The sequence below is a fragment of the Temnothorax curvispinosus genome, unplaced genomic scaffold, assembly GCF_003070985.1.
Source record: "Temnothorax curvispinosus isolate PA1 unplaced genomic scaffold, ASM307098v1 QBEX01018473.1, whole genome shotgun sequence".
In the NCBI taxonomy this organism is placed as follows: Eukaryota; Metazoa; Arthropoda; class Insecta; order Hymenoptera; family Formicidae; genus Temnothorax; species Temnothorax curvispinosus.
In genome coordinates this window covers 481,932-505,451 of record NW_020228253.1, presented here as the reverse complement: position 1 = coordinate 505,451, position 23,520 = coordinate 481,932, and the positions used below count along the sequence as shown (strand labels likewise).

The following is a 23,520-nucleotide window of genomic DNA, read 5'->3' as shown; positions in this document are numbered from 1 at the left end:
ATATGCTTTCATCGTCGCGCGAAAACGTGTCGCCCCGCTCGAATCGATCAAAGCTGCCACAATCTCTTTGTGTACCCCAGAATATATAGAACGTTCCATCTATCTCAGTTAGTCACAATGATATTGTTTCGTATACATTGTCTGTTCAGTTTCGAACGGAAACCGAACAATTCCGAATTAAAGTTTTGACTTGGAGACGCATTACGCGGCACGAATTCTATTTAATTATTAATTAGCAACTTGAAATCCATTTTGATACTTCTAAGGGTATCTCTATGCATTTTCAAAAGACAATAGTTTCTAACACATTTCGTGTAAAAGTTTAAAATCAGCCGAACAGAACGGAATACAAAGTTAATAAAGCCACCATAACCGCGTACAATGTAGCGTGACAAATTCACAATCTGCCCCGATTTTCCAGCGTTTCTGCCCGTGTATCCTTGCCAAGAAAGAGATCCTTGCGAGGGAAGCGATCGCGGAACGACACCTTGCATTTTCGATTGATCCCCTATTGTCGGGTGTTGGTCTCAATCGATCGTTTTTCCGAGAGTTCCACCTGTAAGATGGATCCTACGAGGCTCGTCGATCCTCGTATTTTTCTCTGCGGCTCAAATACCAGCTAGGTCTAGGGTCAAGTACATTCGGGATTCGCCGCTGGCAATATTCAACGCAAAATCTTTTAGCATGATTTACGGCAAAAGGAGAGATAATTTATATCGTGCGTGTGTGTGAGTAGGTGCATGTCTGAAACTCCTCGCATTAGCAGAATCTGTGGCAATTGGAGATGCAAAGAATCCAAAAAGGCTAAGGAACGGAAAGATCCCTAGAGAACTGCTTTAACACATCTCTTTTGGGCACGTCACCAAGTGCTTCTCTTCCTCATTTTTTTATGTTGATTTCCATTAATTTTTATAAGAATATTCTTATTATTATTATTTTAGAATACAAAATATACAAAAAAGGAAAACAAACGGAGGTCTAGCAATGCCCGAAGTAAAAATTGGTAACAGAAGAGGTCTGCATTGCACTAACAACAAATTCAATTCTGTTGTCTAATTGTCTCTCTGAGTAGTGACTTCGGTAAATTTCTAGATTAAGAGCGACCTCACCGATTTCAATGGCTTTGACATATATTGTCAAGGACTCTGACTAACAAAAAGTTTTAGCTTTTGCTCGTTATTTATTACCAAGTTATTAACAAATGTAACTGAAAAATATAACAGGTTGTGTCAATATGCTGAGGAAAGTAATTTGCTGCAGATATGTGTGTATACACAGTACACAGTCTGAGTTGGAATACATTATTAAAACTGAATTGAGCTCATATTTTCTCAACATAAATTCATTTTACAATTAACTACAGTTTTATTTACGCTCGCGTTTATTCGTGCTGACTAATTAGAAATCATAACAGATATATATTGCGGACAAATCGTTCTCATCTTTCGCGAAAATCCCACAGATTGTAATGATAAACCAACAAATGTGCATAGTAATAATTCTGGACTGGGTTACATAGCTCGTTAATATAGCGTGTCAACGCCTTGCAACGTCCGCAAACTTTCGTCGCATTTCAAGCGCGACACTTTTTTACAACGTTCCTCATCCCGTGACGCTTTGTTTATTTATGCATTTTTCATTTATTTTCCGTGGATCACTTCTGTATGGATGCGAGCCTGTTGAAATATTTATTTCTCATCATTTTTGTTCTTTTATATTTTCTTGTTGAATATTTCCTTGTTTTAATTAGCAGTTTATTTGTCATGGAAATTTGAAATTATTTTCCTTCAAATCTACACTTTAAAATATTTTAAAAATTTATTAGCGTTTTAATTTAACAACAAAATTGAATTTAATTGGATTTATTCCTTCAATATAATTAATTATATATATCTTTAAATATAAATGTAGTTTTATATAAAGTTATGTAATAACCACATTAATTTATAATTAAATTATTTTTAGTTTAATTACATTAAATTAAGTATATTTTTGCAGAAATATTAATATTGAAATTTTATCTTCAATATATGTCATAATTATTATATAATATATATATATTTTTTTACATTTTTTATTTAAGTGCTTTATTCATATAAATATTCTCAATGAATATCGTCAGTAAAATATTGATTAAGCTATCAATAATTAAAAATAAGTACGTATTCATAAACAACATTTAATTTAGGAAACCGTTAGCATTTTATAAAACATTAATTTTGAATTCAACGAAATCAGCAAAATTTTTCTTGTTTAATATCTCATGTTAAATTATTCAATATTTAATGTTAAAATATTGAATCACATATGTGAATTTTGAGATTGCAGATAGCGATATCCACATATTTGAAACTATATCGATATAGGTACATATATTACTTGGCGTACTAAATAATAGCACTTTACCTCGAATATGGTGACTGACCGTGGAATGTGGATGGGAGAGAGAGTTAACGGACGGACAATATTCCGACAACGTTATTCGCGTTAATCAGGCCGCCGGCGATCGGGAGCTTATTAAAGAGATTTCCCGAAATCTCGCGGCAGGCGGTAACAAATTATCCCGGTAATACTTTAATGCCTGGCGCGGGAACTTGGAGCTCAGTTGAAGTTCCCGCGGGTGCCGTCCGCAAAGTCTGCAGCTTCTGCATTATGCGCCCGTCCCCGTGCTTAACTATCGCAATATCGACGGACACGTCGCGCGAGTAACTTACGGCTATTCGTACCGCCGCACCGCCCGGCCCCGACCGACCGGGGCGCCAACTTCGTCTTGCCGCTTGGAAAAGGCAATATTAATACCGGATGTAATCTCCGGCTGCATTCAGAGGACCCCGAGCATACTTGGTCATTACCGGACTTCCGACGTTTTGGATCACATTATTACAGGAGTGCCGTGAAAAAAGCTGAATCGATACTGCTGCAGTGTCTCTTCTTATTTCATAAGATTTATATCTTACTTTATTGTATTATATATACATTCGTGCTGTCTTGTAAAGTAGGAAAAAAACAAAAAATTTTAGAAATAATTATTTTATTAAAATTGTAGCTAAATGCTTCATAAATTCACTTTTATAATACTATTATAAAAGATTCCGAAATACATTAATGTAATAAAAAGTTACTAATTAAATTTTGAATAACAAAAATATTATTCAATTTTTTATTGTATAGTTGAAAGTGACGTCTATAATTCTACTATTCAGTAAACAAATTTGTGTTAAGTTTAATACATTTCACATGTCTCAATTTATCCATGTTAATTTAACAGAAAGCAAATATATAAATAACTAACACAAATAATATGTGAAAAATTAACACAAAATTGTAACACATGGACGCTACCTGGAAGCAAAGTTTATATTTATAAATTAACATATTAAATGTTTTCTTCCTCCCCTTTTTCTTGCAAAAAACAGACGACAGCGATACCTTTTTATAATATACGTATAACATAATAAAATGTCGATTTAACAGATGGAAACTCTTATAAAGAGGAAAGTAACACAACTTAGGTGTTTATTTTAATATATAAGACATGTCACCAAGAATTCGTGCATTTGCATATAAATTGTGTTATTTTAGCTCTTAGAAACGTTGAATATTAACTTAACGCAGAAAAGTCAAAATAACACAATGACAATATGTTACATATTCATACCAGAGAATGTTAAAAATTAACACAAAAATTTATTTACAGAAATCCACTCAAATACAAAATATTTTTTTTACCGTGTACTTACTTGATTGTTTTTACTTACTTTGTATTAATTGTTTGGGATTATATCTAAGTATAGTGTGTCTAGAAAATATATCTGGCAAATGATAAAGCATTTATGATATCTAATATACGAATAGACGTTTAAATATATTTATCTCTCTTTAAAATTATTTGTAATTTTTTTTACTAATTGTAAGTTAAATAATGTTACACGAGATTTCGCAATTTCGTTATTGTTTAGCATTGCCACATGCAGATGTGGATATTATTCGGTCTATTGGAAATGCGGTCGGCAGCGCTAATGAAATTTTGTCGAAATATTTCGCGTGCTCGTCTACAAATTTCGTCCAGGACTAAATTATGAAGAACAACGCGCGCATTCCACGATGACAATTCGAAGTTTTGCACCGTTCATACGATTAGCGACAGCCATTGTCTCAGGCGCGCTCGAAAATTCACGACACCACTAATTTCACGAAAACGGTATTCATTAACCTGTCACTGGCAGTGCGCGCGTTGTCCTTTCGATCAATCGTTATTGAAGACATGGATGGCCATGTCAACAAGGGCTAATTCGGTGCTCAATAAAAGTGGGAAACAAACGCTAACACAGATTCCCCGCATTAACTTCTAATTCTTAAATGGATTAATATCTCTGGACTACATCAAAATTAAAGTACGTCACTAAATATAGCATAACAAATGTTAAAAAAAATAAATTTTTAAATTAAAATTAATAATTACAATAAAGAATGCAAAATCTTAACACAATTTTGTATGTAAACAATAATCCTCGTGTAATAGTAATTCTGAAATTATCAAATAAATTATTAATTCATGTCATAATTTAATCTAGCGAAACGAATGTTAACACAGATTTCCCGCATTAATTTCTAATTCTTAAATGGATTAATATCTCTAAACCACATCGAAATTGAAGTACGTTACTAAATATAGCATAATATTAGATGATTGCATAAGTTCGTGCCCGATTTTCATAGTTGGCATTAAGTATAAAAATCGGGCACGAACTTATGCAATCATCTAATATAATTCAAAAACATGGAATTTTAAATTAAAATTAGCAGTAATTACATTAAAAAATACAAAATTTTAACAATTTTGTATGTAAACAATAATCCTTATGTAAAAGTAACTCTGAAATCATTGAATAAATTATTAATTCTTATCATAATTTAATCTACATAACTTAATCGGCTTTGGTGTTTGTCATTTGGATTAGCGTTAACTTTAAATCTTCGTCGGAAAGAAGCGCGTGCTTATATACTGTCACCGGTCGATCAAAATCATCAGCCGAAAATTATGCCACGGCCATCTGGTACGAGATGACCAACATGCGTTGGCGTAGCATGTATCCTGATTAAAATTCCATCAGGATGTTACATTATAGGGCGATAAACAGACGCGGCAATCTTCTACATCGTTGCGAGCGCTATTAAAATCACTGTCGCTGTTTATCACTTTAAAGAATTATATTTGCAATTATATATTATAAACAAATCAGATTTAATATCAAAGATTGACAAAATGTTCGTAAAAATTTGAAGATAAGAAATAATAATACATATATATCTTCTAAAATAGCAAACTTATACAAATATATAGGGCGTTTCTTAAAATAAATACACAAACTTGAAGGGGATATTCCTTGGTTTATTTTAAGAAGAAAAGGTCTTATAAACAAGTATCCTAAACTGCTTCGTTTTCAAAATACAGGGTGTCCAAAAGTTGAGAAAAAGAATATATACAAATTTTGAAAATCGGAAAACGCTTACAGATATTTTATTCAAATTTTATGTGCGTACATACATATGGTATTAAGAACCATATTTCAGTACTAATGAAACATTTTTAGACGAACCAGGGGCACATCTAAAAATTTTTGAAAACAAAGCATATAGTTTAGAACACATGTTTATAGGTCCTTTTCTTCTTAAGATAAGCCAAGGAATATCCCTTTCAAGTTTGTGTACTTACTTAGGAAATACCCTGTATATCACATACATATTACATGTAAAGGTAAGATTGATATACATGGAATGTGTATGCTATAAACATGCTGTAACACATAAAATATACATAGAATATTTATTATTAAAATATTAAAAGACGGCTTGAAAATGTTCGAGGATCAAACATCTATATATAATAGGTTGCTAAACTTTTTAAATATTTTTTAATTTGCAGAAATTTTATCTAGAAAATATTTTCAGGACGTAAGGCAACTTAACAATCAATTTGTTAATGCAATTAAAGTTTATATGTTTTTAATTACCAAGTCAAATGTCTGTCTTGTATCAATGTACAATCTTTTCATTAATGTAACTAATTTCACTGTCTTTTCGAACTTCTAATAAAAAACTGTGATTATCATCATTCCTCCTTCAAAGATTTCGAATTATTTACATTCAATTACTATTTTTGGTCCTTCAAATGGTCGTAAAAATGTAATAAGCATCGATTTTACAGCATGATTCTAATGTGGTTTCTTTCAATTGGCTATTTTCCATTGACGACCAACTGTTAACGATTAACGACATAATATAAACGCCATAAACGGCCGTAAAAACTGCGCGACAGCTGTCGTTTTATTTCCGCGTGATAGAGAACGCTCCGCCATCCTTCTATAGCGTCATCGATGCTGACACAGGCGCATCTCGTGGCCGCAACCGCTAAGCCCCAACCGTGAGCGCATTAATTCTTAACGCCAAATTGGCATTGCATTAGCGGCACTCTGTCATGGTAATACTGTGATTAAGTGCTACACACCTATGCTATGTCGTTCGTCCGGACAAACGTAGCTACTGTATTCGCATTGTGGCGCCAAAAAGTAATGAAGCGAGCTGCGTAATCTCGTATCGTCATTTCCCATCATACGCTTGCTCAACAGTGCGCATTACCGATATCGACCAAATGTCTATAAATTCATCAATTTTGTTACCTTTATGCGTTTAAAACAAAATTTAAAGGAATTAGTCAAATTAATAATTGGGGCTTTAAGTTAACAATTAAAAATTTTAATACAAAATTAAAAGAATGTTAACAAAATGTGTTTTATGCTTAATAACATCTTCAATTAATTTGTTTTTTAAATTGTAATTATTTGTTATTACAACAGCAAATAAGTAAAATTATTTTTAGAGAAGTAAAGTAACAAAAGTGATCTTTTATCTTTCCTCAAGAGTTTCATCAGTTGATTGTATCTAGTTGCGCCGGGTCAATTACGAACTAGACCTCAATTGAAGTGTCTTCGCTTACGACCTGGACAAGAGTGCAAAGTGCTGGAACTATGGAAGTTACCGCATGTCTGCCTACATACAAGTTAATTTATGCTCATTTCATGTCCAACTCCGCGCGCAGCCGGCATGGCATACGGGGCCAGCCGGGGCGTGTGCATTACATAAACACGAAACGCGCGCCACATAGGGGATAGAGGTGTTCCGTTGCAAATGGAAGCGACGCTCATCAGCATCGCCATCGATGCTTTAGGTCTCGACCATTTTAATCTCCGTGACCCATGCCGGAGCGACAGTTATTCGCCGACACTCGTGTCAAATTGCTTGACGTTTCCCCGCTGCGAATTGCGGCCGCGAGGAAATCCTACGGGAGCCATGCATCGTTTAGTAATGCCCGTTTCGTCAAATATACGGAGAGACACGCGTAGTACATAATGTAGAATTATGTTCAATTTTATAACTTGCTCGGTCATGACTCATGACTGACACTACCACGTTCTGTGTTTTAATATTAATTTCAATACCTGTCTTCGTTTGTGTCTTTAATATATGTATATATATATATGGGTTGAGAAAGTCTTATAAATTTTTTATTTCTTGCAACACTGGTTCTCGTAGTTTCAGAAATGCAACTATTGAGTAAAGGTAAATATCATTTTAGCTGACGGATGGTTCGATTTGACGGTCTCCCGATTTGCGTGGGTGTTTTTCAATAGGATTGATACTGAATCGTACAAGAAAACCTTTTAGCCCGATATCGAGAGTGCAATCGGGCGAGATAAATTCAAGTATGGCGGAGTAATCACCCGATAAAGTTGTTGACCCGTGATTTTTAATCAATCTTCGTTCGCGCATCGCCATGACCGGGTCTGCGATATCCGAAAATCGAATGAACGCCAACGAGACTCGGATCGATCGAATCTCACCGGGGCAGGGCGTAACTGTAAATCGGTACTTTAACATCGACAATACTTACTGAGCGCAATTGATTATACTTTAACGTCGAAAAATCCTCATTAAGCGACGTCCTGTGATACTTTGACAATCAATAAAGGACATGTACGTTTAACGAAAAGATTAATGAAAAATTAAACAAATAGATATATTAGGACCTTGTTATATTATGTATAAAAATAAAAAAATTATTCACATTCAAAGATTCGGGATGTTTACAATTTTGTGGATTTTGCTACTTTTGTTTTTCTCTCTTGATAAAGTTAAATAATAATAATTCATCGAATACGTTAATCTACTCGATTCATAAAAGATTATCTACAAATAGCAAATAGAGCAATTTAATTACCTGCTGATTAATCACTGAGTCGCGAAAAAACGCGTTTCTTTCAGCCGCCATAGAAACGAAAGCTCCATAAGAGAAAACGCGGTTTTCATTAGGTACTAAGTAATTAATTGGCACTTCATTTGCATAACTGTCACAAAGGCTACGGTTTGATCGATGTTCTTTCGCGTATTAATTGATCGATGGTTCTGTTCCAATCCTCGAATTCCCCGTGCACCTTCGTGTTAAATTAAAAATTTGAGTGTATCCAGAATTTCGGTAATCCTTCAATCTAATACAAACATTAATTCGACAGGAACATCGATTTAACAAAAACTTCTTATCGGACTCCTTCAATAAAGGAGCAAAAGTTCCATTTAACATTTTTGTATTAAACATTTCGTAATTTGTATTTTACGGACGCTTGAATGCGAAATTCATCGAGCATCAATCAACATGATATCCTGGAAGATGCTGCAAGGAGATTTTAATTTTATCCAAGAGCGGCAAACTTTTTAATAGTATAATTGCAACAAAATGCCGAGTGATCGATATACCGCGATGCGGTTGGAAGCGGGATATAATGACGACAAGAATGGAGGTAACAAGAAACACATGGCTGAGTCTTTGCATTCAGTTCCGGAGCAGCTGCTGGTCGTTGGGAAACTGCAGCAGGGACTCACGCGCGCGAGAGAACTTAAAGGCGAAGTTACGCCGCCGCCTCAAACTCCAACTCGATACGCGCCCTCCCCATCTACTGTCTCTCCCTTTGCCGAGATACGGGTTTACCTTTATTTTTATGTACGAAAGTTGTTGCAGTCGTAAGCACCGCCAATGTTGTACCATCCGTGCTCATCGGAACGATAAAATAAAGCATCTCGCTGGCTGAAAAGAGTGTAACTTCATCCGAGAATTACATTTGAACCGCGAGTAGCTTTTACATTTCTTCCCGTGGTTTCCATAAGATTTATATATAATGATATTAAAAGTATACTTTTGATAAATTCTCTTTAACGGAGATTTAATAGCACTCATATAATTATATAAATGTATTAATTTAATAATTAAAAACTTTTAAAAAATTAAGATACGAACAAATCTTCTTGCTAATAAAATTTAAAGTTACGATGAAATCTCAATGTTAAGTTTAATAAATCAATATATCTGCATTTAAAAATAGTTTTAACTCCTTTTTTTAGTAAATCTCGTTTTATTAAGTAATGAAGAACGGTGAGAAGATGAAATAAGAATTGCGACACAGCGGAATCCTTGAAAATCGCGATTCGCCGGTCCGAGACGAAGGTAATTCTACAGCATGGCATTATAATTTGGCAGCTTCATCAAATTGTTCTGAGCTGTTCCTCGATTGTCGAGTACCTGTCGTAATATGCCGGAATTCCCACGTGCATTAGTTTCGTCTCCGTTAAGAGGATGTGTATGTATCGGAGTAGAAGGGGGTGTGAGTTTGACAAGTCCGTGCGAACTGTTTTGAGTGTTTTGGCAGCGTCCCGACACTTAAGGCGAAGGAATAAGGATTGGTAGGAGATTGTGTGGAGGGTGATTGACAGTTGCATATGCACTTTTGTGTATATAATACGTGCAATGTACGTGAACATTAAACTGGCTAAAACATAATCTTTTTTCAAGCAGGATTCTGAATTCTATTTAAGCAATAACTCAAAGCGATAACTTAAGCAATAACTTTTAAATCATCTAAATGATGTTTAATTTCGTAAATATGATGTGGATTTATTCTAAATTGGGATATAGAATCAATAAAATGGGCATTAGAATTTATAATATATAAAGTGTAATGATATTTATAAAATATTATTAATATTATCAAAATAAACATTATAGTACATAATTAAATGTAAATACAATCATACACATAATGCAGAGGCAGAGTGTATTGAGACGATCACAGGTAAGGAGAGGTAAAAAATATAGAGGAAGGTGGGGTAATTCAACCCATGCCGTGGCTGAAAAAGTATCCCTTGTTCGTGCGCGGTTCTGGTAACCGAGGTTACTAACAAGAGTCGACGCTTTTACGAAAATCTTAAGGGCCGATCCCGTTATTCTAAAGTCTGACATCTCGCGTGACGCAGGAATATCTCTTTTCGTCCTTTTTACAGCGCAAGATGATCCGCTGTTTTATGAGTTGACAAGATAAATTAATACGTCAGCCTGAATGTTTCTCTTCGAACACTTGTAACGTTCGCCGGCCGTTTCAGCGTTTGTCGCACTTCAAAGCGAGACGAAACGCCAAAGATCAAGATTCTCTATATGTTTCATAAAGCGATACTAAAGCACCCCCCCCCCCCTAAGCTTTTTTTCAAGATAACTTGAAAACTGTTAAAAATAACTAAACTTTGTTCTCACTGAGTTGTAAATCTCAAAGAATTATACATGAAGTAGAGGTAGAATTTCCCGGAGAATGCTATAAAGTGTACTATTTTTTGTTACCGGTTTTTTTGAGACCGGTTCCGAATGATCATATCTCAAAGAATTGTACATACAAAGTAGGGGTAGAATTTCCCGGAGAGTGCTATAAAGTACATAATTTTTTGTTACCGATCTTTTTGGGAATCGGTATCAGAAGTTTCGAAATTTTCGGGAAATAATTGATCGAATTATAAAGAATTGTATATATATATATATATATATATATATATATATATAGAGAGAGAGAGAGAGAGAGAGAGAGAGAGAGACTATTTGCGTGTCTTATTACATATGTCCTCCGGGGCGAAGCCCGGGTAACCAGCTAGTTTATATATAATGTATACTCATCTCATAGTATTATTACTCCTGTGAAAGAAAGAAACAATAGAATATAAAATGCAATCCTCTTCTTATGTCGTAGGTATTGTTGTCATTTTTCCGCGATGCCGATTGGTTCTCTCGTTGCGCTTACTTCATGAGCGACTGTCATGGCATATTTTGACAGTTGTGTGTAATAGTGTTAATAGTGTAATAGTAATAGTGAAATATTAAAAATAAATAGCGCGCGCGTAGCGCGCGTCTGTGATGTCTAGTACTTTTAAAAAGTACATTATACAAACTATCTCAAAATTATCCGATATCGTTATTTTTATCTTGATATCATACACAATAGAAATGTACACTTACTAAATAGACTACGTTAAAGTTCTATCTTAATTTTATATGCAATAAAAAGCAACTAAAAAGCTATAAAGTAGATTATTGACTGTAAAATAAAAATTTATATACTAAAACTTTACGCTGTAAGCGATACACATCAAATCTTCAGTTTCAATTTTTAACTTTATAACATGTTGTGCCACGCTGCCGCTTTGTACGTTAGATTAGGTGGCCAGCAGCTAATAATTCCACTGCTAGGTTGTAATACTTAATAATCTAGATATCGCGATGGTTCAAGTTGCCCACGTGGTTCACGTTACCCCAACTTCCTCTAGCATCCACCGCATCCACATCAGATGCAAGATACAAGCAGAGAGACGAGTTATAATTCACGAATGCACTTGTGCGTTATTCAAGCAATATTGTGTGATAAATTTATATTATAGATTTCGTTTCTGCAAAATTAATATAGCAAAATTGTTTCGAATCCTGTCAGAATCGTACCATATTACAGGTGCTAGATAATATATTATATATAGTTATAATTTATTTACACCTCTATGTATTTAGATAGGGCATGTAATTTTGCATTTAAATGTTGCACATGTTTGCGCAACATTAGAGATATAACGAGCAATTTGAAGAAGATAATACTTTGAAATGAACAGAAAATTATAATTTTTAAATAGAACCAACTAAAAATATAGATTTAAATTTCGACAAAAGGTGATAATATTGCATTCATGTCAAGTATGTGTAATAATATTGACACAAATTAAATAGTACGATATTTAAAAGTTAAAATTAGGGTAGACCGGGGCACGTTGTCACACATTTGGTTCAATATTTTTTGTATTTTTTACATTCAATATTTAAGAGTACTTTGATATGCTAAAATTTCGAGCGAACCCTCAGTTTCAATTGGACAATATCGAATTTTGTGTGATTGTTACTCTACAGTTGTTACATGACAATAAATAACAATAGGTCGCTTGACCGGGGCACATCGAATGTAATTGCATGCAAAATGTTATTCAAACTGTATTCAACGTAAATATCAATATATTATATCAATATATATTATAGTGCGCTGCAATGTAAAAAAGTAAAATCCTTCACAGAAACATTTATTTTATTTCAAAAAAGTACAAAAAGCACGAAGTATTCGTCTTAATCTAAATACAAGAATTCCACTCAAATGCGCAACTTATTGATACACATTTTTTCTTTTATAATCATGTCGGTGATTAAACATAAAATATTTTTACTTGTTATCGCGTCATCCGAAGATTCGCAATAGATTCCCATCAAATTCGTGACAACGTGCCCCGAGGGCATTTTTTTACTTCAAACAGCCTCATGGCCGACACGTTTGAGATATTCATAAGATTAGGTATTGCACGCGGTAGGTAAAAGTACGTACTTTAATTTAATATAAAGGTCTATTCTGAAAAAACATAAGCTTCATGTTCAGTACGTTGAATATTAGACAATAAAATTTTACTTACGGTCGCAAAATACTTTCAAGTTGATTTTACGTTAACACGGCTGGAGCAATCTCAACATTGTAAACACACCAAAGATGGGCATACACTAACACGTTTTGGGAATGACGGGTGCTGCCCTGTGGTTATTAGTTTTTTAAATAAAGCCGATGTGAGAACGTGCCCCGTGTGACAACGTGCCCCGGTCTACCCTACTTATTAGTAACTTCTTTTTTTTAAATCTTATAGATATTGGCACACAGTTTTATACATATATAAAACGAAAATTTTGTAAAAGAAAATTGAAAAGTGCTGTTTGACGAGTAGTTTCAAGTAATCTCATGGTTAACTTCGAACTGAAATAATATTGCGCATTTTCTATTTCAACTTTTTGATTAGAGTACTTCAAATATTTGTGCTTTAAAGTTCTTGAATCCTTGAAATTTGTCATTTGAACACAGTTTCTTTTACCTTCGATTTATCGATTTGTTAATTCCTTTACTCCGTTCCTCTTTTTTTTCTCTAGGATACGACGATGAAACTATCGATGGATCTTTTTTCGCACTTCGTAGCCGCGGCTATTATGTAAATTCCCGAAGATCTTATATATAGATACGTAGCGCACGGCGATATATATACCCCGTGGACGCCGATGGCGGTATGCCAAAAAGGCGCTGAAACTTTTTACAAGAACCGAACATTGTCGCCCGCGAGCGTGCATAAGAAAGTCGAAAAGACCACCTGAGTACGGGTAAAGTTCGCTAGCATGGTTTACAGTACCGATTGGATTGACCGAACTTTTCTCTCTAACTTCACACATGCACATATGGCTCTCGTGTACACGTATCGACTTGAAGGATAGACGTGTACTGTAAATAGGATAAGTGAGATATATACCGTTCATTTGCCGCAACAATTCAAAAATCGTTCTTCTTGAGTTATTTGTAGAAAAATAACGAGAATACATTAAATAAAGACTTAATACGTAGCTAGATATTTAAATTGATATTACAAAATTTTGTTGATTTAACATTCAAATTTATTTTCTGGAAAATACTTTGTTTTTCGAGTTAAAGTTGCAGTAAATGAGCGATATATAATGTAATAGGAATCTTTTAATTAAAACATGTGCGCGGATTTAATATTTGCCGAGAGTTTAATATCGGTAATTAAAGTGATCAATATTGGTACAATATACCGTGAAAGAAGGATCTGGTTGCAAAATTGCAGTTCTAACAAGGATAATTACCCGCACGCAGAATTTGTTATCTTATACGAGAATATTTGCGTTGACGAGATAATTACAAGCTTTTATTTCAAGAATTAATTTAGAGATGGTAGAATAAAAGATTTCAGGCTCTTTTGGATTCATATTTTCCTGCTTTATAGGGTAACTGCATAGGGGGAATATGCCAGTGTGGGGAATATGCCACTCGTTATGTTTAACAAAGCTACAGCTAAAAGCGTTGTTGCAAATACTGTGAAATTGTTCAAAATATTATATCTGACGTTTTGCTCAAGTTTTACTTACTTCCTGTCAGTATTATAGTTTTTATGGGGTAAGTACAGTATGACAAGTATGACAACGTGCTTTTTAGAATTTTCTTAGTGTTTTATTGAAATTGTAATAAAAATATTCTTTTACATGTTTTTAGCCAAGAATGCCCTTCTAAAGTTAAATTACTATACATGTTTGTATATGTGGCATATTACCCCCACATGGGGGTAATATGCCACTTTTGCAACACTTTTGTATTTCTTTCTTTTTAATAGTAAAGAATCAAAATATTTCATTAAAACCATATATAAATAACAGATAAAAGAAGGAAAAAGAAGACCAGTATGCAAAGATACCTAAAAAAAAAAGAGAAATAAGAAAAAAAAATCATATTTTTCTTAAGTATGGCATATTCCCCCGAGTTACCCTATATCGAAACTTATTAATTGATTTACGTTACCATTCACATAGTTTATTTTGCGAGTGTGTTAATAATAAACTTCGATTCGCGCGGAAGCAACACGAAGTTGAATGAATACGGGAGGACGACGGAAGCCAATATACGAGATATTTATTGCGCGAGACGGCGCGGTCGAAGGAGGAGTGGAAAGCGGGTCGCGAGTTCGGCGATGTCACCTTCAATATTTTGTAATAAATTGCTAACTTTCCCGTAGGACTTCCGGGCCCGGCCCGGCCCGACTAATCTCGGTAAGAGCAAAGTCGCGAGGCTTCGAAAGTTCGACGGATGAACTTGCTGTTTAGCGCTTTATACTTCGGCGATAGTCTCGGGACGCCGCGCTGTTGCTGTCAAGCCTTTCCAGACTCCATCCCGCCTTTAATCCTAGAATAAGGAAGAGCCTCTCCAAAGGAGAAGAGGGGGGAAACCGCCTAAAGGAAAGCAACCTCCAAGTATCTGGTTTGTTCGTTGCAGCTGCCATAAAGGCCAACGCGTTTTGTAAACTTTATTGATGTAGTGAATCAAAGACACAAAAACTAGTAAAAGAATAGTTTGAAGTATACAAGGTGACTTAAATCTATTTCCTACGCTACGTGATCCTATTCTTTCTTGTTGTTTGTACATATAGATAATAAAAAATATTTTGCTTCTTTAATTTCTTGTGTCTGATTTTTAATCTTGTTTAAATTTAATTAAGTAAATAATATGAATTGTTTAAATTGTTAAATCAAGTTAAATAAATCCACATGTACATGCTACAGTTTGCTACAATAAACGGAACTTCTTTTATTGCTAATTTTTAATATAAATATTTTATTTGATACCAAACTTTAAGCAGTCATTATTGGCACTGGTATGATCGATTAGCCGGAACACGTCGTTTCATAATTCGCATACGCGCGAAGCTGGCCAGCCTTGCCTTGTAATCTTCGCGTAATCTATTTAAGCTCGTTATTTCACGTCGCCGCGCCTTGCCGACCCGTTGCAAGCTTCTCGCGTTCTGCTCCTATATAGGGTGTTTACACAAGTTCTGCATAAGACCTTCATTCAACTTTAAAAACACATTTCTTTAATAAATTTGCGAGCAATTTTAACGTTTGATCAAGTGTCATTTATTCAATTTTTCAATTTTCTATTATCTTCCTCTTGAATATAAAAAATGTTCATATTTATATAATAAATTTTAAGAAATAATTGCGCATTTCTTCGTTTATTTTTTGTAAGAAAATCGATCTTTAGTGCGCAAACGCATGTGTGTCTGTTGAGTTTCTGTAAAATAATAATAAAAAAGTGATAGTGTCACTATGTGCGCGTAATACATTATTCTTAGTAAAATATTTGTTAAAGATCTCAAACATATTGTAAAGTTATACTATGTAAGTTTACTGCTTACGGAACACCTTGTAGGTGTTTATACGCCCGGTGTTATGAGAACGCGACAGCGTCCACCCGTGTCAAATGTCACCGTTCATCACGAACGGGATATAAACCCCAACGCCGCGCTCGTCATGGCTTTACGGACTCTCGGCGTGCTAACGAAAAGGAAAAAGGAAGTATGAAGAGATCTGATTTAATTACGAACAATAGCACCCGTAACAACCGCGTGTAGTCATGAACCACCGAAGCTTACGATAGATCGATTTAAGAATGTCTCGAGTAGCGAACGTTGCTGCCATGAATGTGCAATTGTTCTAATTTCTGCGTTCTGCATTCCATTCTGCGTGCATAAGATCTTTTTCAATGTTTTAATTAACAATTCGTTATGCCAACCAGCTGGTTTAATTAAAAGAATTCCATCCGGGGATTGCGGATTTATTTATTTGTTCACTTCTTTGAAGATAGCCCCGCACTTTTTGAAGTTTGTATTTTTATTAATTGTGCTGCATTATGCGACATTTGTGCCATTTTGTGCCAAAAATCCTATTTTGATAGCTTAGCGCACATTTTAGAATATAATAAAACACAAAATTTTTGTCAGGCTTGCACATATTAAATGTCGAGTGTTTTTATTTGTGTATTGGATTACAATTGTGCTAATTTGTGCCGCAAATGCGAAAACAATATTTTAAACCGTATTAAAAAAAATACAATTTTGTTAGCCCCGCACTGTTTCCCGATTGAGCTCAAATTTTTTTTTAGTAAAAAGATTCTAACTTGTGCTATGTTGTGCCGTTGAAAAAACATTGATATATCTATCCATTTAGTAGGAAAAAAATCGAAAGTAAACATAACAGCAGTATATAAATAAATATTGTTATAAAGGATTTATTGTATTTCTAGTTGTATAAAATTGTTTCGGTTGTCTATGTACATATGTATGCATTGTCTTGATTATCACTACATTATCTATATTGTCTTAATACTAGAAGACAGAAAACAAAAACAGAAATTTAACATTTTCAAAAAAATGTGCCGGGTTATTGTGTTCGACGAGCACAACAATTTTTTTTAATGACAAAATCTCATCAGATCACTGAATTTTACAATACAGTCGATGTTGGAAACTTAGATTTTAGGAATACAAAAATTTTAAACCCTATACCATCCGAACCGTGGCAGGATAATCAAGTTTTGTAAATTGCGCTGAGTTTTGCTACACGAGACAAACAAGCGACAACCGAAAGAAGTACGGAAAATCAAGGGAATTGAAAAAGAATCTAGCAAAAAAATAGGGGAAAAAATTGGCGTAGTAAAAATTCGGCCTATTGTGTCAGTTTTTGCTAATTTTTTTTTTACTTTTTTGAATACAATTCAAAATATTATTTTATTTGCGGCATAAATTAACTTAATTTTTACCCAATACAACACAATTAAGAAATACTTCAAATTTAACAAGGCTAATAAAAATTTTGTTTCTGTTATTTTCTAAATAGAGCGCTAAGCTATCGAAATAAAGTTTTTGGCATAAAATAGCACAAATGCAGCGCAATTAATAAATATACAAAATTCTATAAGTACGGAGCTATTTTCACAGAGATTATTTTTTCCGGTTATAAGGTTCTAGAATTTATTGATTTCAGACGTCTGGGGTTCAATTCTCAGAAACTGAGAGATATCAAAAGTCTTATATTGTCGCATAAAATTAAATTATTACGTTCAGCAGAAGGGTTTAAATTTTGGATTAATGGATTTCAGGATTCCAGAGTTTTATAATTTAAATATAATAAGACTGTGTGTGTGTGTGTGTGTGTGTGTGTTTGAAGAAAAATAATACAAAATAGATTTTAAGACTTCTACATATTTATACACGTAATTTTGTATCGTAAGGATTAAGATAAAAGCGTAAGACAACAAATTTGATGGCATACTTCATCCAGTGATAAATCCAACTATCAAGATATTGAATTTTCAAGAAATATACAACATTTAAGACAACTATAGTGTAAATAAGACGGAGTAATATTTCAAGTGACATGAAGGTTAATCGGTGCTAAAGCAAAGTACGTTTATATAAGGGCTAAGGGGTAGCTACAAAGGAAGGGGAAGGCAGGGTTGGACGGGGTAAAAACTATTGCGAAGTAGATAGCGAGCGTTGCGGCGAGAAAGCGGATAGGCGAACAAAAGCGGAATGCCGGGACGTAAAACAACGACTACTCGAGCCGACGATTGCTGTTTTCGTTTCGGAAAGCCCCGCCCGCCTCATCCCCAGGAGTTGCCGGAAATCGATGATTAAACTGAATCGAAGGAACAAAAGATTATTGAATTTTCTCGCTACGTAAAATTCGAAACAGATTCTTCGATAATGCCTGTCGTTTCTCAAATTGCGCTCAGGCGTTTCTATTGTGACATTGTGTATTAACAACTGAGTATTTGCAATTAGAGTTAGACAAAATACAATTATAACAACAAGACTTTTCATGGCAAAAAAATATCATTAAAACTATAAAAGTTTAATGACGTTTGATAAAAAAATCATACGATTAGATTTATTTACGTGAAAGAGGTAAAAAATAGAAAATTTATAATTTCCTAATGTTTATGAATCCCCATGAATACGCTAGATATGATTGTATCGATATCTCGAGTGAGAATTCCGTCACCGCGGACTTAACCTCTTGACCGGGGACTTTTATTCTATCCAGATAAGAGACAAAGGCACACAAAAAATTAATTGCGAAGAGAGGGGAAAGTATCCGCCCTTTCTGTTCCATTTTTACGGCGCATTTTTCTCGGATCACGCGCAGACGTCTCGGAGAATCGACTCGAGTTGACTCGAGCAACGTGGAATGCAGGCTATTGGTTCAACGCGATTTTTCACCAGACTTTTCCGGTGAAAAATGGCGAGCACCTTCCGCCATCTCTCTCTCTCTCTCTCTCTCTCTCTCTCTCTCTCTCGTGGTAGTGTGATCTTGATAAAAAAATTTTTTCAAGTCAAATCCAATTCTTTGACATGCGAGTTTATTTCACATTTCATATTTCATATATCTTTGGTATAAGCCAAAGGGAGACAGTATCTCTCAAAAAAATTATTTAAAAACTAGAATTTTTTCACTGAAGGTTTTCGTTTTTCGAGAAAAATAACTTAAAAAATCGGAAAGTCAAGCTCTTCTTTAAGCAAGTTTGGACACACACTCATATAACGTCCAGGGTTTTACCCAGTATCGTTGATATTAGTATGGTGATGCTGTGCAAAAGTAATTAACGCGGACGATTTTTCGCGGGCACGTAAATGGATAGCCTACGGAACAAGCCACAGGCTTTTTCAGGTCAAAGGGCTCATTTCACGTCATCTACGACGTGCTCGAGCACAGTCCTCACAATAAAAATGACTTCGCGGAAAGTCTCTAGCCGCTCTTTCCTCGAGCTCGAATAGCTACACACGAGTGGCAAGCCATGTTCCTGGCGCGACACTTCATCTCTCCCGGTCCTTTCTTTCTTCACGTACCGAAACGATGAAAGCTCGCCCGGGATCTGACCCGTTCTAATTCGAGCTAACTCGACAGCAGCCAGCGTTTTCTTCATGCGCGCGGCTAAGTGAAGACTAATCGAACGTCGAGTGGCCCGCGCCCTCGAAATAAACCCTTCGAGCATATTTGCTCAGAAACCAAAAGAGTATCTTTGTTTGTTCAGCCATTTATATTCGGCCTTTTTTTTCACGTAAAAACGAAAACGAGGAATTAACGTGCTTTGCTAATTCTTTTGATATTCTGAAAAGTTAATCCGCTGGTGCAGTGCAACGACAATCAGAAGTTCTTTATCGGATTTAATAATTGAATGCTCATTTCTCTCTTTGTTTCGATTCTGAACTTTTCACTTCAGTTACTTTACGGTATAAATAATGTAGCGTACAGTTGCAAGTTTGACATGAAATCCAGCTCCAGTATAATTTAATATAATAAAATGTCGTTTTATTTTAGATTCTTTATATATTTCAATTTAGATACTGTAGATAAAATGAAAATAAAAGTTTGGAGATTTTGTTATTATTTTGTTAAATTTATTTCTAATTCAGTTTAATGTTTAATGCTTCTGTTCACTCACCACTACTGTTTCAGATTGTGACATCAAAAACGATAAAATGTACAATAAAAATTTTTGCTAAACATATAAAAATAGAAATATGTTTTAATAAAACAACACTTACAATTGATTATTGACTTAAATAAACATATATCTGGAAATAAATTATGCATAACTAAAAATAAGCTTTGTTCACATCTAATAAACTATCAAATTAATAATATATATACAGAAATAAATATGATTTAATTTTTCTTCGAAACAAAAAGATAGTTTGCGGTATATTTTACAAGTCGGTTGTATCGATTGTAAATGTTGCTATTAAAATATATTTCTAATTTAATATATTGCGCAAGAATTTTTATTTATATATTTTCTCGCTTCTGACGTCACAATCTGAAATAGTAGTGGCACGTGAGCGAGGAGCCTTAAAATATCCATTTATTCGTATCAAATGTCGCAAAATGCACACTACCAGATAAATATAATGTTACTTACCAATTTCTAAATATTTTTGATGTACCGGATCGTACTGTTCCCAGGACAAGCTGCGAAATCGGCTCTTTTCCCTACTAGCTGGTAAAAGAGTCTCATTTCTCCCATGATGATCGATAATGTTCGGATTTCTGCAAATTTAAAATCACCTTTAGTCAGCATTAATTATAATTAATTAATAAATAACTTTGCATTTCTTTTTTCACTTTTTTCCCTCTTTTTCCTTCTGTTTATTCCGATCGAGTGTTTATTCCGATCTTCTCGCGGAATAGAGATGCGGAATAATGCATTTGCTCAAAATTGAGATAACAAAATTCGAGAGTTGAAATGAAGAGTTGAGATGAAGAGCGGATTCGAATCACGAACGTCACATAATTCAGTATTGATGCGGGGGATATGAAACTAGCGAAGTTTGATATTTCCTCGAGTTGCACACTCCGTTATATACAACCACGGGCGAAACTTGGAGGTCATCCCTGCTCCGTGGTCTTTGCTGCGGCCAGGACTGTAACCCATGAGTGACCATGGTTATTTTGGCGGAGGAAGCAGAAGTAACATGTGGCTGGTTTCACGTTTTCATTAACAGTAAATGAGTAAATGGTAAACAATTTTGACCCTTTGGGCAAAAAGAAACATAGATGATGTCTACTGTACATGTTCATCGTTACTTTGTTCAAGGATTAGTTTAAATTGACCAAGATAATATTTTGTAATTAATTGTTGCAATAGAAATGTAAATTAAAGACTTCTAACAATGTCTGGCGTTCTTGTCTCAAAATCAATTATTTTTTCTCTTCAAAACAAAAAGAAAATGCTGTGGTAAAATATCCCTTGATATTTAATATCAAAATAAGTCTCCAACTCAATATATTTTTTTATAATGCAGTTTTTAAATAATCGCACAACAATAGCGTCACTAAGTAAGATTATATAAAGCATAGTACTCCATTCTACGGAAAAGAATGGAAATGTTATAACAAAAGAAACTTGATTCGCAGAACTCAATCCGCCGCTCCATTTGAAACCTATAGAAGAATATTTTGCGGGATAATAAAGTTTTCACGCCGTTACAGTGTAAATTTGCCTATTCAAAAAACGTTAGTTCAAAATAGTTAGTTGATTGTAAGTAACACTATTAATCCAGAAACGGCGACTAGGATGATTTTTACACAAGTTCGAAAAAAATGAAGCTCACATCACAGTAATTTTTATGTGTTCTTCTTTTGTTTTTTCAATATTTTTTTGGTTTCTTCTTACTTTTTTCAGAAAATGTTAAGTAAATTTATACATATGTTGTCCTCAAATAATACTAATAAATTATAGAACAATTAAAAATATGCGGTATGCAATTAATAATAATAGTAATATTTCAAAAATCTAATTATGACTTTTAATTGAGATGTAAAAATCAGGTGATCATTTATGCAAAAAAATTATTACTGCGTAAGAAAAATATTATTTTATGTTTACACGAGAGCCATATGTATGCCAACTATATGTCTTCATATATCAAGAAAACCTGTAAATTGTTATAGTACATTGTACACAGCATCTGGAGCGACGTTATTACATATTAACGTCACCAAAACAATTTAATTGACAGTTGCGAATAGTAATGATTGGTAATATGGTCCCATACATATGGAAAGTTTATCGTTTTCAAAATTCATGGCAATAATGGTTGCGTCATAGTGGCGCGCGCGAAGGGAGCGCATTGCGTAATTCGTAGCGATTTATGAGCGTGCGGGGATAAATACCAAAATCGTGGATCCTTGATATCGCGATATTCGGAAGCATATCGTTCGATCGGTCAAATTACACGGATAATTACGAGCGAAGTTGGTCGCAAGCCAGATGTAAATCACGCGAGACAGAAAGCGAGAGAGAGAGAGAGAGAGAAAGCGCGCGAGAATGCGGGGTTTTCATCGAAATAGAAATTTCCGTGTGAAATAAGGCTGTTATTTTAGTTATAGCGATATCGTCTGTCATGCGTGAGCTCGCTTGAAAAAACATTTTATTTTGGTAAAAAACAGACCACTGCCGAATTCCCGCCATATAGTAAAAGTAATAGAAAATTTTATGGACATTGTATCTCTCACGAGCGATCAAAAATTTTGCGGATATTCGAATTTTTATTGATTAATATAGCTATCTTTGGGTGGTCTGATGCATACTTCAAATTGAATTGTCCACCATAGTTTAGAGTCACGTATATTTTTATTTTAGTTTATTTTATATAATATTAGTTTATTTTGTTGTACTTATTTTCAAGTTATTTTGTAAACAACATTTTATATTTAATTCTTGTTTTCTATTTTAATATTTTCAATCAATATCTTATTAAAATATAAAATTTAAATTATTCTGCAATTGGTGAGCAATATTGTTTAAACTGATCTTATTCCTTATATAATGTTAAATAATTTAGCTTCAGTAAGCTTCAAGAATACAGTTATTAATACATATTTATTATATTGTTAAGTAGTACTTATATATTTTTTACTATTCTAATCTTGATTTTATAATTTTATTTATTTATAATAAACAATAAATTATTAATTTATTTGCATACTTCAGCTGTATTATTACGACTACAAAATAATCTATTAATAATCTATATATTATGGAAGAACAGAGGATTGATATAATCGTTTATATAATCGTTTGAGATTAACAACTTATCCTCATTAAATTTCATGTTGTAAAATTGAGATTTACCTTTTTAGGGATATAAAACGTGCCACATTTTTATCGGAAATTACGCTGT

At 34.0% G+C, this 23,520-nt stretch overlaps 1 protein-coding gene across 2 annotated transcripts in view; it reads right to left on the bottom strand.

The window, feature by feature from the left end:
• The window catches only part of LOC112468438 (neuroligin-4, X-linked-like), a 222,402-nt gene that overhangs the window by 20,845 nt on the left and 178,037 nt on the right, over positions 1–23,520 (bottom strand). For both annotated transcript variants that reach the window (XM_025037607.1, XM_025037609.1), the window contains exon 10: positions 20,757–20,884. In XM_025037607.1, coding sequence (XP_024893375.1) covers positions 20,757–20,884 — 128 coding nt within the window. The remainder of the gene's footprint in view (positions 1–20,756; positions 20,885–23,520) is intronic.